The 17,243-nt window shown below is 40.4% G+C and overlaps 1 protein-coding gene across 6 annotated transcripts in view; it reads left to right on the plus strand.

Annotated features, from left to right (window-relative positions):
• The window catches only part of FGF13 (fibroblast growth factor 13), a 493,670-nt gene that overhangs the window by 426,788 nt on the left and 49,639 nt on the right, over window positions 1-17,243 (plus strand). For all 6 annotated transcript variants that reach the window (XM_047716160.1, XM_047716157.1, XM_047716163.1 and 3 more), the window contains 2 exons: window positions 1,657-1,767; window positions 7,213-7,316. In XM_047716160.1, the coding sequence (XP_047572116.1) occupies window positions 1,657-1,767; window positions 7,213-7,316 (215 nt within the window). The remainder of the gene's footprint in view (window positions 1-1,656; window positions 1,768-7,212; window positions 7,317-17,243) is intronic.

The raw sequence follows: 17,243 nt of genomic DNA on the forward strand, positions 1-17,243 counted from the left end.
CCCTCAGCTTCAGACGTGCCCCGTGTGTGCACGCCCGGGGGCTCTGGCACGCGTGACCCAGACGTGGCCGCCGTGTGTGTGTGTCTGTGTGTGGCGTGGAAACTGCAGGCGCCGAGCTGGGCAGACACCACCGCCCGCCCTAGCAAACCCGGGGAAACCCTCCTTTGCCTTTACCCCTGCAGCTCTGACCCTTCCCCTGATCCAGCTTCCACCGCCCCCCTCCCCACCAAACGCCGTGGGCTTCGGCTCTCTAGGCATTCTGTTTCTTCGATCACTTCTGAGCTTATCCGGACAGACTTGACTTGTGGTGCACCCTTGAAATATTTGCTGGAGAGGGGGGAGTGGATCCCTAGAACCTTGTGGCCAAGAGCTTAGTGATGTGGTTAGACTCGTGAAACTGGTTACTTGCTACTAAAATGCTGGATTGAAGAGAGAACTCACAGCCAGATTGTAGGTCCTTTGGAACCTATTCCGCGAGAAGAGTAGCGCGGTATCCCGGTGCCAGGGGAAATTTCACACAGCTCTAGGTGTTAAGGTAGAGCTTCAAGGTAGAGCTTCAAGGAGAACATACAGCTTATTTGGCCGTTCTTCCCCAAATGCATCCTTTACGCTGTTTTCTTACTTTTAACGAGCTAGATAAGACTGAATTTCAGACTTACTCATCAATTTGTTCTCTCTGTATGTGTTCCACACACTATGGACTGGAAAGGCAGACATCCATTTTCTGTTTGCACGAAGTTTGCAAGGCATTCGCTGTGAATTGGGCTTGTTTTAAAAAGGCTGAAGTAGTTGCAAAGCATGATTATGTGGCCTGAATGATCACATACATATGATTTCGGTGCAGGTATCTGCATTCAGTTAAAAGCAAATTTTTGATAACATGGCTCTTATTGGTAAATTAGGTACTTTATTAAATCTGTGGTGATTCATAATTGAAAATCATTGTAACTGAGAACCCAACTCATATTGCTGTATAAAGTAATTTCCTTTTCCTCCCCACCAACAAACACCTTGCTCTTTTTGCCTCCCTTTTCCCTAAGGATAATTAACACGATAGGGTATGGTAATGGATTTTTTTTTCCTCCTCTCCCCTTTTCTCTGTATCACAGCTCCAATTTCCAAATGTAAGTCCTTTTTGATGGGCTTTCAGATTATTGATGCATTTTCAACGCTCTCAGAATGGAGGGGACTAATTATTCGAAGAGCGATAATGCTGAGAGAAGTCTTTGTGAGTGTGTTTTTGGTCCCTGGTTGTCAAACCACTGGAAATTATCTTTGTATTTCTCCTTCTCCTTCCTCATGAGAAGTGGCACATCGTTAAAAGGCAGAACATGCCATTTGCCAACCTGTTCCGAACGCTCAGTGAGCTAGAGTCCCACTCTGTAAGCCAGGGGACACGCTCTCAGAAACTAGCTGCTCTCAGAAGCTTTAGGGCTTTACCAAGGTGCCGAGGTAGAAATCAAAGCTTTCTTCAGCTTGGAGATTCCCTCCAAAACTTGGGAGTTTGTTGCCTGTTTCCTTTCAGAGGACTCTTTAAAGTTGTGGTATGACCTTTTCCACTAAAGTTTGTAAATGAAATCAGAATTTAACTTCTGAGTTTTTTCAACTACATAAGCGCAACTTATCGACTGATCCAAATCCTCCTTCTCTTCGCAGAGCCTCAGCTTAAGGGCATAGTTACCAAACTCTACAGCCGCCAAGGTTACCACTTGCAGCTGCAGGCAGATGGAACCATTGATGGCACAAAAGACGAGGACAGCACTTACAGTAAGTGACCGCAAAATAAATAGGATCTCCCAGCGAGTGCCCTGTTGACATTGCGTGTTTTCTTTGTGATTATTACTATTTTGAAATTAACAACCCTTGTGAATCTCTCCCCCGAAGGCAAAAATACAGTCAACACTTCCACACTGTTGGTGCAGGTTAACCTAAGGGAAGTTGAATGTGAAAATATGTAAAATAGTGAACTATAGCAAATAATGCTGACACCATCTGAAGAACCATCCAAATGTCATCTCCATGGTAATCTGGATAGATTTATGGCTGTCCTTTGGATTTTATTACTTTTTTCCCACAGAAAATTTACTCACCCACACACTGATCCTGAAATAGCACGTTATCTCTACTCTTAAGAACCGGTCTCATCCCAAGAGGGAGGAGTGGTTTTGTGTCATGAGAATTCATCATTACAAGCTTCCACTTCTGCTCCCCGCCCCCCCTCCCGCCCCTCCACACACACTGATAACTCTGAGACTAATTGGGATTTTAACAATTGAGATACGTCCACAGGTGGGTGAAGGGATTTCTCTTAGTGCTTTATTTATTTTTTTCTAAGCCATGGTTTGAGTAAAGACCAAGTTGGGACCATCACGGTGAACCTAATAAAGGAAACACATCAAAAATAAAGTCAATTTTATTTCTAATTATTGAAATAATGTGATTATACGATGTTACATAACCTTTTTATCACGTATGCTTTTATTTATCAGAAGTCATAAAAACAAACTCACAAACAATGAAGCCCTCTCTTCCCTAATAATTGCTGTTTTCTTGCCATTGGAAGATTTCTGCATACCCATTAAATGTTCCATGTGGCCGAAACACCTGGTTCTCACAATTCATTCTCTGTTTTCCCTAATTTATATTGCACTTCCTTCAGACTTTGATAATTTCCTAGAAACATCCCCTCTATCGGCTAAGAAGACAGCAAGGAAAGCCAGTGAGAAGGCTAACGAGTCCTCTGCAGCATTTTGAGAGATGGTCAGCTGCAGACAGCAAAGCCATAGACAGGGGTCCCAGTGTTAGGTGTCAAAAGAGTTTCTCACCTTTTAATAATGCTTCCTGGGCTGATGGCCAAGCTATGACCCCAAGAGGAAGTCACCTTTAATTACCCTTGAAGAAAGCCCTGGTGGTACCAAGGATGAGAAACATCCATACTGAATGGTTCTTCACTGTTTTTGCAAAATGCTGTGTTACTCTTGCGATGTTCAAGTTCTACAGTGAGTATCTTAGATGTTGTTTTGTGCATACTCTTCTGTTTGAAAAACTTAGTCAAATGTGAATAGAGGGTTTTACTGTAATTGTGTAACAGACATTAGTACATAATGATCAGCTAGAAAACATTCCGATAAATTTTAGGTACAGATCAGTATCTAGGGAAGGAATTGGGGGGAGGGGGTTGTGAGCCAGTCTGTTTTCATAAGTGCTTCTGCAAAATGGGTCCACTGGGCATTACTGAAAGGAAGTTTATGATTAGTTGCCCATGAGCTCCCCCCGCACCCAGTCAAGTTTTCCCCCCATCTATTTGTAACATCTTTCCTACATTAAAATCAGAGAAAAAAATTATTTTGGTTCTAGTGTTCACATGCGTTTCTTGAAAAGGAAAAACTTTAAAATCAGTGCATTGGTTGTGTTTTGTGAACAGCAATGTGCCAAATGTATCAAGATCACACGCTAGGCAGTCCTTTTAAGATAAACACACAATCACACATATATACACACACACGGGCACACACATATATGTATGTAAATCAAGACTCTGTTCCCTACAGTGGAGCTTTAAATCACGTAGTAGGTTTTACTCTTCAATTCCTGTGTATTCATAGCTTCTGCCTTTGGTTGCCTTATACCTCTGAATGGCATTTCTGTGTACTAAAGATACTCTAAGACCTTGAACGAGTGTTAGCCTGATTATCAGAATCAGTATTTAGGCAGAATGAAATAATAAGGGGGAAAGCGATGGTGGTAAGTATTACCAGAACATGAAGCATTCAAGTGAAAAGAAATAGCAGGTCTGTGGGGCTTGACCCTTCCCCAGCCGCCAAATGCGACCAGAGGCCAGGGGACTAGCTAATCTTCCCCAGTGAGGATATTGTAGGGCATAAGTCATCAGGAAACAGTCTTGTTTCATGATTAAAAGGATTATTCACATGATCATCATTATGATGGAAGTCTAGCCATGTAAATTTATTCTTTTTTTCTCGAAAGCCAGGCAATTTCCTTGACATTCATTAATTATTTTAAATGAGTAGAACAAGAATACAAGTTGTTTTTTCTTCAACGGTAACTCGTTTATGTAGTGTTTCCTTAACACATATTCCTGATACTGTGTTTATTTTTTTTTGTTTTGTTTTTAATACTTTTTAGTACCTTTTGTCATTTTTTTTCTCACTTAGTTCAAAATGATTTGATGGTATTTTCATTCTTTGGTGATAAGCATAATACGATGAAACACATTCGTTCACATTTACCCAACTAGATTTATTCCTATAAACGTATGTTGGATATTATGCATTTAAGCTGACCTTTGATGAATTTATTACAAGGGTAGATGTCAGTTCAGTAAAATCTCATCATGAGCAAACCAGCCATTGTAAATTATGTATTTCCCTCTAAAAAGGAAAAGTTGATAGACATTTCGTGGCAGCAGTTTTATTATTATCTGCCTTGGGTGCAATGAGGGCTATTTTAAAAGAATAGGCAACGTTCCCTGCACATCTCCAGCAGTGTTACTAGTTCAGTGTGTCAGGTCTCCCCAGTCTGCAGTAAGATACACTTCTATTAATTGCTCCCTTTGAAAAATTGACCTTAGCCCAGCTAACGAAGAAGGATGTGTGTGTGTATCCAGTAAACCTTAAGTGTCAACTTACGCATGTCTCTGAGAAAGTGGTCCCTCCAAGGTAGTAGATTGAGTTTAATTGGTTTTATGTAGACACAGTAGAATAAACAAGAAACAAAAGCCCTTTTATTTATTAAAAGCTTATGCGAAACTTCGACAGAGAGGGAAGAAGAGATTTTTGGTATTTAATCAATGTGTTTTAGATACACAAATGAAATCAATTGTTTTCTTCTCATATGTAGAATAGTTTCATCCTAATTGAAATGATATCTTGTGTCCAGGAGGAAGTAATCCAGATTTAGAGAAACACAGGCACATAGGAAAATATCGATTCTGCCTAAGCTTACCCCTGATGTAATTTCTTCGAGTTTTTATCTGGAAACTGTTTTATCTGACCCTTTACACTTTCAACCAACCTAGTTTATGATCTATCTTGAATGTCTAAAGAAAAGAAAAGACTGAACTAGAATGATTAGCTGCTGTCTACTTTTGCTGCCTTCTTCAGTTTTGTTTTGTTTTGTTTGGTTTTAGAGTGCTGATTTTTGTTTTTGAATGGGGTGTCACAGAAATTTATGGTGCATAGTGAAAAATTTATGTTCTCCTCCATAGTTAACACCATTAATCAGGAATAGATAATCCCGGGCATGGATTACTGATGGATTTTGCTTCTCTTCTACCTCCTGCTATCTGATGTTTGGAATTCAAACATTTTATTGCTCATTAAAACCCACACCAGAGATGTTGAGGCATGTGGTGAAGATCAAATCTTTTTCTCTCTCTCTTTTTTTTTTTTTTGCTTTTTACAAGCTACATTAAGAGAACTAAGGAGGCTCTGAGTGTTGTGATAAACGAGGTTCTAGACACAGTTCTGAATTTTATTTATCACTCCCTGTCCTCTAGGACTATAACTAAACTAGGATTCAGACACAGGCTGGTTTTCTAGTTGTCTGGTGGTACACCGTGGTAATGGCTTTTTACACCAAACCCATATGGAAGTTTTCGGTTGGTTTTTTAGATCTCAGATTTTTTTTTAAACAAGAACTTTTATGTAATGGGATTGTGAACTGTCGCATTCCAAAAGTATCATGTTGTCATGTTGTCACCATTCCGATTGCTGTCAATCCGCAGATGTGTGTTGAGCACCTCTGCAAGCAAGGCATCATCAACAGAAAGAGATATATACATAAGCAAAGAGACAGACTCCTTTCCTGTGCATTGCATTGTCAAATATAGCATGCGATCCTGGCTTGCAATCTGTGCGATCACTTTCCTTTACCTCACATAACAGAAGGGCACAGCTTTTAATACGATGAGCATTGAACGAGGTGCCATCAGTGGCATGTGGTGGGAACACTTGTATTTTGAACTGTACAATATGTCCTCGCTCCTCTCTGGTAACACCCTGATTTTAAGGGAAATATACATTGGAGGCTCCCCCAAGGAGTATTCATTTCCTCACTAATATTTTTCACCCATATTGCCCCACCTACTGCAGCAGGATAGATATGCATCAAGGTAAGAGATCTCAGAAAAGCTGTTCTTACCCACATGGTGACTTTCTTGTTCACAGAAATGATAGCAGACCGATGTATCCTCTTCAGTAAACTTACACACCAAGGCAACAATCATCAGCATTGGTCTATGACTCTTGAAAGGTGCACAGGCTAGCTTCAAAAGATGTGTGTGGCAAGCACTACGTTTTAAAAATGTACTGTTTTATTTTTATTCGCAGTGTAGGAGGGAGTAGACAGCTGGTAGGGGGAGGACGCCCACTGGTTTTCTCCAGTGAGTGGTGTGTGATTGTGAGGAGAGGCTGGGTGTAAGTTTCACGCAATCAAACCTTCAAATGGAGAAATGAAGGCCTCTTTGGTACCAGCTGGCTGCCTACTTACAACTATTTTGCTAAATAAACAAACAAACCTCTTAAGTTCATTATTGGTATTCTTTTCACCTTTGCTACTAGATGCGCAAAGCTAGGCACTTCCCCCCCAACCCCAACCCTATCTTGGAAAATGTTGGTTCTTTAAGAAATACTGAAATACTACTCTGGGAACATAAGACTACAAAATGACTTTTTTTTCAAGGCCTGGATTTATTTTTGGGTTGTTGCATTGGAAATAATACAGATAATTTAGATGAGGGAGTTAGACTAGTATCTTTTCTAAGATTCTAGGAATCTCTCCCCAACTGGTAGATCATAACCATGTCTGTGAATTTTAGCTGTCATCTAGGGGAGCGGTTTAAAATAGTTCGTTGAGGATAAAGCCATTTAATATATAGACCAGTTCCTGAAACTGTAGCTCTCCAAAAGCATCGGGATTCCCTACTTCCGACACTACACAAACCACGGGCTTGTCTCCCATTTCCCCAGGGTGTCTAACAGTATGTGGCCGTGGCACAGCCCCACTCATGCGACTGTAGCCAGACACCGAGCACACTAAAAGGGAGAAGAGGCCCTATCTATCTATGTGTAAATACACAGACATCGTTTTACCCAGCACACATTACTTTTGGAGGGCCACACCTGCTGGGAACATTGTAAAGCTATGGAATTCAGAATGATGACATCGCTTTCGCATTCTTTTTGATTCCAGCTCTGTTTAACCTCATCCCTGTGGGTCTTCGAGTGGTGGCTATCCAAGGAGTTCAAACCAAGCTGTATTTGGCAATGAACAGCGAGGGATACCTGTACACCTCGGTAAGCCTTTCACGGTGCTCATGCTTTGAGCATCGGGTTTCATCCGATGTGAATGAAATAAAACATGTTGTGTATGTGTTATTGCAGATTTCTGTGATGAGGAAGAATGTTTTTGATGGAAAGATCTCATTTGAAAGGACAAATCAACTTCCAGGGAAAGTTCTGTCTATTGCTAGTTAATTGCTTGAGGCTAACATTTTTGGTATAAAATCAAAGATCCACTAAACTTTTTTTTGCGCATATGATGACATTTGGGTTATTAGTTTACATAGCATATCATAGAATGCTCTGTCTTGCTGTCCTGCTTGGCAATTCAATATATATGTATCCATGTTTCCTCCTAAATAAACGAAGGAGACCTATTCCTCAAATGAACTCTAGGACATGAAAGACAGTTCTGCAACTATCTCTGTTCCTTATCTTCCGTTCAACTAGGTCACATTTGCTGTCTCTACCCTTTTTCCTTCAGGCACATTTCAGCCTCTCCCTGTGTGCACATTCCTGCTTTTCCCAGGAAATATGTAAACAGTGTAGACAACAATTCAGTTAGGAACACAAGGCCAAACTAGAAAGCTTTTTAAAAATATGTTTCACATTTAAATATAGGCAGGAACAGTACAGTTCTCAGAGCAAGGATTTCATTCTTACCAGTAGACCTAGTTATCGATTACAGGAGAGCACTTAATCTAGGAATACTTTGTAATCTTCATTTCAAGTTGCAGGTATTTTCAGAAGAGGCTATGATGTTTATAATGGGGAGAACTGCTTGTCAGACTTCCTACTAGATAACCTTCATGGAGGCTATTACCATGGCTGGAGAAACCTGGTCCCCAGTCGGCCTGAGTGGTTAATCTATAAATACTTGTGCTCTCTCCTGTTCCCTGAATTTATTGCAAAGCCAGGTGTGTAGAGAGACTGTTGACAGATGTTTCATAGCCCCGGTTTTCAGAGGCCGGGCTGGGAAAGAGGTGGGAGAAGACGAAGACCACAAAGGGCCCATTCATTTGGCAAACCGGGTAGTCCGTTTCACATTACCATAGACGATCAGTCACCAGAAGAAACCTCCAGCCCTGGTCACTGTCCGCTTCTTATCAGGCCATGGCAGTGGTCTTGTTGAATAAATGCAGGGGCTTTATGATTTTTACAAAGGCAAAATTTGGATTTATCACTATATTCGTGAAATCTGTCACTCATTAATACATTGCTATTATTATAAAGGATAGGAAAGAGGATTTGTTCTTCAGATCTGTAAGTTAAGGTAAGAGAATGTAATAATGTAGGATTTTAATTAACCTCATTTAGATCCACAGACTGCCTCAGCAGGGCCAGATACAAAGGTAGGTGTTTAATGAAAGAAATGCTTGTTTTCTGAAACCACTGTGCAGGCATGGGAGGGAATGGAATATACGAAGCATACTTTTGGGAAGGTGAATACCAGACAGGACAGAAGCTTATCACTAGGAAATAATTACTGGTCAAGAATCCAGAAGGTTGAATTTTTTTAAATCTTGCAACAATAATTTTAATTTTGGCAATAACCTTTAAGTTAGAGTGAGGAAAAAGTCATGTTAAGTAATATGTCAGGTGTCGCCACTCAAGAAAATGAGGGCATTTGGTATTACATTTAAGGAACTGATGTAAAAAATTCACAGCCTACCGTTCGAATTGACCATCATTTTGGCAAGTAGGTAAATGCCAACATGAGCTCATTTCTAAAGAAGACTTTGCAGGAGGAATCAGCATTGTAGATCGATGGGCTTTCTTTCTCCCTGTGATGGGCAAGCTGTGAGGGAAATGTGGGACACTTTGTACGCGTTCCCCATTAAGGTAAAGGAACCTTAAGTGAGCATTTCCCATTAAAGGAAAAGGAACCTTAAGTGAGCATTTCCTATTAAGGAAAAGAAGCTGTGTTTTCATTAAGGAGGAAGAATGTCTGATTGACATCATTGAACCCTGGAGTTCACATAGGGAAAAAGATCCAGCAAAGAGTCTGAATTTTCTCCAGGATAGATTTTCCACCTCTTACTACTCCTCCTGGGTGGTGGTTTGGAGTCCCTTCCCCATGCTGATCACCCATTTCGTTATCATTTCAAGTATGGTGCCCAGATGCCATCAGGATAGAATCTGTCTTAGTAATGTCCGCATCTTGTGTCGTTGTGACCAAAAAGTGACAGGAAATATTATGCCTCATCCAAAAAGAGAGGATCGCACTGCTCTTACATGAAACCATGGCAGTTCTACCGCTGAAACATTGTAGGCAGTTCTGTTAAGTGCGACGTAGCAAAGAGAAAACGGGTTTCATCGGTGACCTAAGGAGGGGGCAAAAATAAGGAAGTGAGGACTACTGACATGGGCAAGTAAAAAAAAAAAAATCTATTAGGACATTACTGAAAATCATCTTGGTGGGGAATGACTAAGGGCTGCCTTAGGGCATCGGCAGTGACATTGGCCAAAGGGACGTGTACTCGTGAGCTGTTTCAGAGGTAGAATCATCAGGATTTGGTGGCCGACTGGATTTGGAGAGAACGCAGGACCCCCGTGGGTGGTCCAGCATGTAGGCTCGCCACTCACCACACACAGACGTCAGTGAAGGAGCTGCCGTACAGACGCTTTTTAAAATGTGCACAACGGCGGGTTATGCGGGGGCCCGGGGGGAGAGGGAGAATCTTACCTCTGGCAACTGGTCTGATGGTGAAGCTGTTAACCATGATGTAGAGTAAAGGAGAAAGCAGACCCGGGAAGGAAGGTACCCGAGTGGAGCTTGCTATATAGATCCTTGAAAATATGAACGTGGAGTTGGAGAAAGATGTGAGCTAGGGATACAGTGTGGGAGCTCCTGCGTGTAGGTGGCGGTTGCTGGCGTGGAAATAGTTGAGAGAATATGTAGCACAGGAAGAGACGAGCGTTTGTCAAATAATATTAGGGAATACCATCGCGCAAGTGCCGGCAGCAGCAGCAGAACTAATGGAGGCAGATCGCACAAGATTTCAGAAGAGCCCGCAATGTCAAATACTTCGGAGAAAATAAGTCAAACAAGAACTAGGACTCTATCATAGGAAGGTCTTCAGTAATCTTGACAAGAGCACTTTCAGCGGAGTCATGGAGACAGAAACCAGACTGTAGTGGGTGACTTGAGGAGGGTGAATGGGAAGGGGGAAGTAGGGGCGGTGGGTATGACATTTCTAACAGGAGACACGTGAGTATTTAGAGGAGGACATAGGACTGAGGGACGAATGCTTTTGGGGTTATTTGGTTAAGACACTTGAATCTACTTGTTAGGGGAAGGAAAAGAGCCAGTCGAGAGGAAGGAATTAAAAACATAGGAAATGGGGTCCAGAAGGAGTTGAAGAGACTGACGGAATTGAGTGTAAGTGAAAGGATTAGATTGACCTTGGTAAGAGGGAGCCCACTGCTACAATAGGAGCCAAAGAGATGAGGACAGATGCAGATGGACATAGGTATACGAAGCCGGCTGGTGATGGAGAAGAAAATTGAGGGATTTCCAGCCAAATGCCCTGTGTATTCCCACTGAAGCAGACTGAGAGGTCACCGGCTGAAAAACAGAGCCCCGGGGTGGCATGGGTGGAGATTTGAAACCGCTGTTTTGGGAAAGGGGGCGTGGAAACGGTCTAATGACCAGGGCTGTGTAAACCACAGCACATGAGCCCAATCCAGGCTATAAACTGTCTTTGTAAATAAAGTTTTATTGGAACACAGTCACACCCATTCATTTACTTAGTCTCAGACTGCTTTTATGCTACAACAGCAGAGCTGAATAGTTGCAACAGAGGCCTGAGGGCCCACAAAGGCAAAATTATTTACTATCTTAACCCTTTACCAAAAAAAGTTGGCTGACTCCTAGTCGGATAGCCAGTCTCAACTTAGCTACCTATTAGAATCACCTGGGGACCTTTAAAAAAATTCCAGTCGCTCTGCTACACTCAAACCAATTCTATCAAACTATCTAAAGGGGGGGGGGTCTGTGCATGAATATTTTCTAAAACTCTGCAGCTGATGCTAATGGGTAGCTCGGGTTGAAAACCACTGATCTAGGGCCAAGAAAAATGATTGCTGAATAGCACTGAGAACCACCCCCGCCCCTACCGTGAAGTCAGAAACCATGAACTCATATGCACTTTGTCCTTTATCTGAAATATCTGATGCTGATCATCTCACTCTGCTCTTGCAAACAAATTGACTTTATATTTCTGAAGGACTGTTTCTTGAGAGGAAGGAAAATGCTGACTCTCGGGAAAGCTCTCTTATTTTATTTCCTTGTATTTCTTTGTATACTTGGGAATTTCTGCCTGTACATCCTTCCATTTCTTTGAAATTCAGTTTTTCATTTTTTTACCATTTCTTCCCCCTCTTGTCCATTGCATAAAGAAACAATACCTCCATGTCGTGACTGCTATATAGTAATTTATTTTCCATGATTTATCTCTGAATTCCTGCACCGCACCCTCCCCCCCCCCTTTTTGTCTTGTTGCCACGGGGGACAGACTTGATGTAGGCTCAAGTGGCAGTGAGAAACCATCTGTGGCACAGAGAATCATAATTAGCCATTATTTCATAACATACTTACTTTTGTCGATGATAGAACTAAGGCTTACTGGAACTGTAAGGAAATTATTATTCATTATGCATCGAGAACTTTGTTCATACCTTGGGTTTTTCTTTACCAATAATGAGTTACACATAAGCTTTTGAGAGTTCCTCAAAACTTCTTAGTATAAATATTTAATAGCATAAAGCTGTTCATAATACATATTTCAGAACTGGTTGAAATAAATAAACATTAACTGCAGAAAATCAAGGCTCTTAAATGTGAAAATATTAATAACACCCTAATACCTGTTTTAATAAAGGAGTAATAGCAGATACTAGAAACAGAATAAACTCAAAGCTAAACCAAAAGCATTTTGCTTTGATTTTGGAATGTTCCAGAACTAGTGGCAGTCTTTTTACCTGCCTAATCACTTAACCTCTCATCAACACTACTTTTCCGTTTCCAGAGTGCGTGGTGTTGCTTGAGTTGTGTCTGGGTTGGGGGCACTAACATGAAGACAAGTAGAAATCCTTTGACAAGTAAACTTTTCTATCCACAAGCTTCTAGAGAGGACTTACAGGAGTGATTTTACTGCCTTGTTTGATGGTCTTGGTGTGACCATAGCAAATTAGATGCAAGATCAGAAAGCAGGTCTCTCTGAGAGTCAGCTTGATGCCATGGGAATGAGGTAGCGTGTCTTACTGATCCCAGGGGCCCAGTCTGTCTTGAAATCTGAAATGCGGGGGCAGATTTTGACTTCTCTACTGGATTATTTACACATACCTCAAAGTTACAAGTTTCTTCTCCTATCACACGTGTTAATTTTGATGATCCAATCAAGATGTTGTCTGATTTTCCACTGTATAGTTCTTGCTTTTTTTTTTCTTTTGCAACTAGTAAACAATCCACCAGGAAATGCTTTTAGTAAATACTGTGCTCCTAAAAACCTGGTTTTTAATGTTATATTTTTAGGAACCCCAAACCTCTTTATTTTTATTTTTTTAAATTATGTTATGTTAGTCACAAAACCTCTTTAGAAAAATAAGATAATTAGTCAAAAATTTGAGAAATGACTAATGATTTTTAGGTAAGCCATATAAAGTTTACCAACAGTTAAACTGAGGTTGAGAAAAATGAACATGTTTTTCACAAAGCAAGGAAGCATCATAAAAAGTAGGATCTTCTGACAGCAGAGGATTTTCTGGGTTTAGGCACTGGGCTTAAATAGACCGTGGTTTAATGGAAGGTTAGTTTACATCGTTTGAGTGAATTAAAGTCAGTTCTGATACATGTTTTAACTTCAGACTGTGGGTGGGGGGTTGGTTTATGTTAAAAGGCCTCAGAAGCTCCGTACACTTAGCAGTCAAGTGCAAGCGAACTCTTGTACACATTTGTTCTCTTAGATTTTAACATGTGACGATTTCAGGTCTAATTTTCAGTGATACGACCTCACAGCTCTAGCCCATGTTCTAATATAGGAAGGATGTTAAAGTTTAGATGAACTCCTCCATCAACTCAGTGTGACGAATATCCTCTTAGCCAACATTTGTAACATGGACAATGTTCAAGTTCTGTCAAATCTATAGATCAGCAAGTTCATATAATGTAACTTCTAGGGTTATTGTCATAGAAGCTTATAAATTGAAATAGAGTTAAAAGGAGGGCCCTGGTTTTAAACATTAAAACTGTTTAGGGAAGGGGGATGGACCCCATTATAAAAGGAAATAGATTTAAAATAACCACAAACACTATTAATATCCAGTATGGAAGAATGTGATCATTATTAAATCAAAATTGATTTCTTGGATGGATTTTGCGTATAACCAGTAGCCATCATACATAACACCCCTACAAAACTAGTAGACACAAATTCTAACATCTAATTAAAACTTTAGCTTCTTTATGTACTTCAGTTAATTCACAAAGTATTGAATTTGATTTGTTTATATTAATATAAAGTTAGAAAACGGTTGACTACAAAAACTTAGATTCCCAATTTTGGTGCCCATATCTAACAGGCTTTTTTGTTTTCAGTGGCCATGGAATTAAACATTTTTTAAAAAGATTTTATTTATTTATTTGACAGACAGAGATCACAAGTAGAGAGGCGGGGGAGGAGGTATGAGCAGGCTCCCCGCTGAGCAGAGAGCCCGATGCGGGGCTCAATCCCAGGACCCTGAGATCATGACCTGAGCCGAAGGTAGAGGCTTAAACCCACTGAGCCACCCAGGTACCCCGAAATTAAACATTTTTGATAGGCATTTTCGTTTCAGATTAAGGGAATGATAAAGGTAATTAAATGCATATACACATACTTTGGAGCGGTATCACTAAAAATGGAATATAAAGAAAATGAAATTATTTTAGGGAAAGAAAAGCAGAGAAAACAAGCACATTTTATTTGTTAATGAATGGCTCTGCTAGCTCAAGGAGCTAAATTTTACATTTTGTTTATTTATTTATTATGTTCACTTAGCCCCTGTATAGTGCATCATTAGGTTTTGATGTAGTGTTCAGTGATTCATTAGTTACATATAACACCCAGTGCCCTCCTTAATACCCATCGTTTTAAAGAGGCTTTTAATTATTGTGTTGGTGCTGTTGAGGTCGAGGTCATTATATTTACTGTACTGAAAAATAAACCATATCTAGCTGTATTCATCTTCGATATTTCTTCAGAATACCAGTGAACCAGCATAATTTTCAAACCCAAAATACATTTCCCAAGTCACAGATTATTTCACATGTTCAGTTCTCTCTCCATTTCATGGAAGTTTCATTCAAATGTGAAAGAAAATCTGGCTTGGCAGGATTTGAATATGAAATTAGATAAATCTGATTGTTTGTACGTTCACAGTCAAGTGCCTTCTCTTTATGGTCTCTGTAAAAATGTAGCCCAGATTGGTAAATTTTTCAGGATGAAGGTATAGTTTCTTAGGTAGAAGAATGACTGAGGATGGTGCTTTCTCAGAAATCAAGCAGACAATAGTAGTTGTAGCTAAATAGAGCGAGATTGGCTCCATATTCTGTTTTTGAGGCCAAGTTGAAAAAGTAATCCAAAGGAGAGGTCATGGGGCACGTATTTAAAAGAGTATCTCTCGGCTTTAACTCAGAAGCTAAATTCATATTTGTAGGAAAAAAGCCAGTCTCTTGGAGCTAAAGAATAAAGTAATTGGCAGGAATGAGGAAGAAGAATTTTAGCAAGTAAAGCCAGATGCAGGGGGGTAATTCATGCGTGCACACACGTGCGCACGTACTTACGCGCACACACAACACACATACACAAAGGCAAATGGAAGAAGCCAGTCTTATGTTCATTGCTCTGTTGCTATTATGGGACTAGTTATTTTGGAATTCCCAAAATAAATCTGTTTTAAATATATGTCCTATGCTGAACATATAATACCTTTGGAGATTGCTCTAGCAACATATTTGGTAATGCTTACTAGCTTTATAGAACTGAGCAAATAAGACCTTTTAGCGACATTTTGTGTAATTATCCAGTGAGTCTCATGTCTTGGAGCTGACAGTGCTTTTAGTCCCTCCCTTCTTATTTGTATAATTTTAGTCCACAATGTGGCAGAAACAAATAGCCCGTCAGGCCCTTTTTTCTTATTATCCTTTCCATGAAAGTTGTGTCTTCAAATAGTTTACCTACTAATCTTATACTCTGTAAGTAGTAACTGATCTTTCTCCACCTCCCCCTTAGTCCTACAACACTGTGTAGCAAAAATTACCTTTTTAGTAAATATTCAACTAATTAATAAAGATGTATGTAAAAAAATAAAAACAAATCATACTATTTGTGTCAGGCCTTTTGAATGTGTAAAATAAGTGAAAGGGCCCAATTACAACCTTTATGGATCCTTTCGAGTGTTAACGTTTTCAGATTACCTAAGGAAGTGAATTACTCAGGGGCCCCTGAGTGGCTCAGTCAGTTAAGCGTCCGATTCTTGATCTCAACTCAGGTCGTCATCTCAGGATCGTGAGTTCAAGCTCTGTTTTGGGCTCTGTGCTGGGTGTGACCCTGCCTAAAAAAAAAAAAACAAAAAAAGTGTGTTACCGATACACAAAAAAACTTGAAGGCAGCAGTACTGGTTTCAGTGGTTACCCCACTTAAAGGGAATTGTGACTTCCGAACAGGGAAAGTTTAAATGAAAGCATTTCTCTGATCATTATAATAGCTTTAAGCAAGGTTAATAACTGGCAGGCCCCTGACTAATACATTTAATGTGTTTTGCCCAGGCTGAATGTGTGAATAGATAACACGTCTGTGCTAAAATTTTGATTAAGTTATTCATCAGATACTCTGATGCTAACTGCTTTTGACAGTCTGGATGTTGAACTGCTGGGAAAGCCTCAATTGATTTCTTGGGTAGATTTTGCATATAGCCAGTAGCCGTAATATAGAATGCCCCTTTCCATAAGGGCCCCAGATGTGGATAGGAATTCTGGCTCAGCGTAGAGCAGGTGTAGCCAGTATTAGAGGTCATGTCCATTTTTACCCAAGAACAAAATTCTTATAGATATTTGGAAATGTCAAATGTAAATAACAACCCCAAGCCATTAACAACTTAGACAACAAGACAGAGGATGAAAAAAGCTTAACAAGGGGAGGGTATGAATCATCCCACAATACTTTCATAATTGACGATGAGACACCAGAAAGTGACAGTGATCACTTTCAGAAAAGGGATTCCAACTGGTAAAACTCCATTATATATAGCAAACACTGTAACAAAAAAGCCTGTGCATAACAAATCCATTGTTCTCATCTGGCCACAAAATCAGCAAGGCTACAACAACAACAGTGTTTTGGTTGTTTGGCTAAAGAATTCTCTAAAATGTTGTGTAAAGTATTCCCTGGTTCCTGTCCACGACGTGATGAGTCCCTGTAATACAAGTGCTCATGTAAGAACCTCTCTGCGGGCTGTTTGCCCCAAAGAAGAGTGAAGTCGAGCTTCCCAGAGACCTGGGAGCCGAGACATTCTTTACTGTATCACAGTGTTTAAGGTAGAGATCTGAAAGCTACCCCCCAACAGACACTTCTGGTCTCAGAAAGCCCCTTCGCACGTCTCAACTACCAGAGAACTGGAGGCATGAGATGGTCTAGATTTGTCAGCCAATCAATTACCAGCTATCCGGGGAACCTCTGTAAGGTACGAGGCTAGAATCTGGCCACAAACAGTGATCACATTGCTCCGTATGGTGGCTGGAGTTTACAGTCATTTGTCCTACATTCAGAGTCCTGATTGTTAGTAGTTGATCTACCGCCGGAAGGATTGGCATAAACTCTTCCTCCCCAACTTCTGCAGCCTGGCAATGCTATTTTTAGTCCCGAACTCACTGTAAGAAAATGCCATCTAGGGAAACAATTT

The sequence above is a fragment of the Lutra lutra genome, chromosome X, assembly GCF_902655055.1.
Source record: "Lutra lutra chromosome X, mLutLut1.2, whole genome shotgun sequence".
NCBI lineage: Eukaryota > Metazoa > Chordata > Mammalia > Carnivora > Mustelidae > Lutra > Lutra lutra.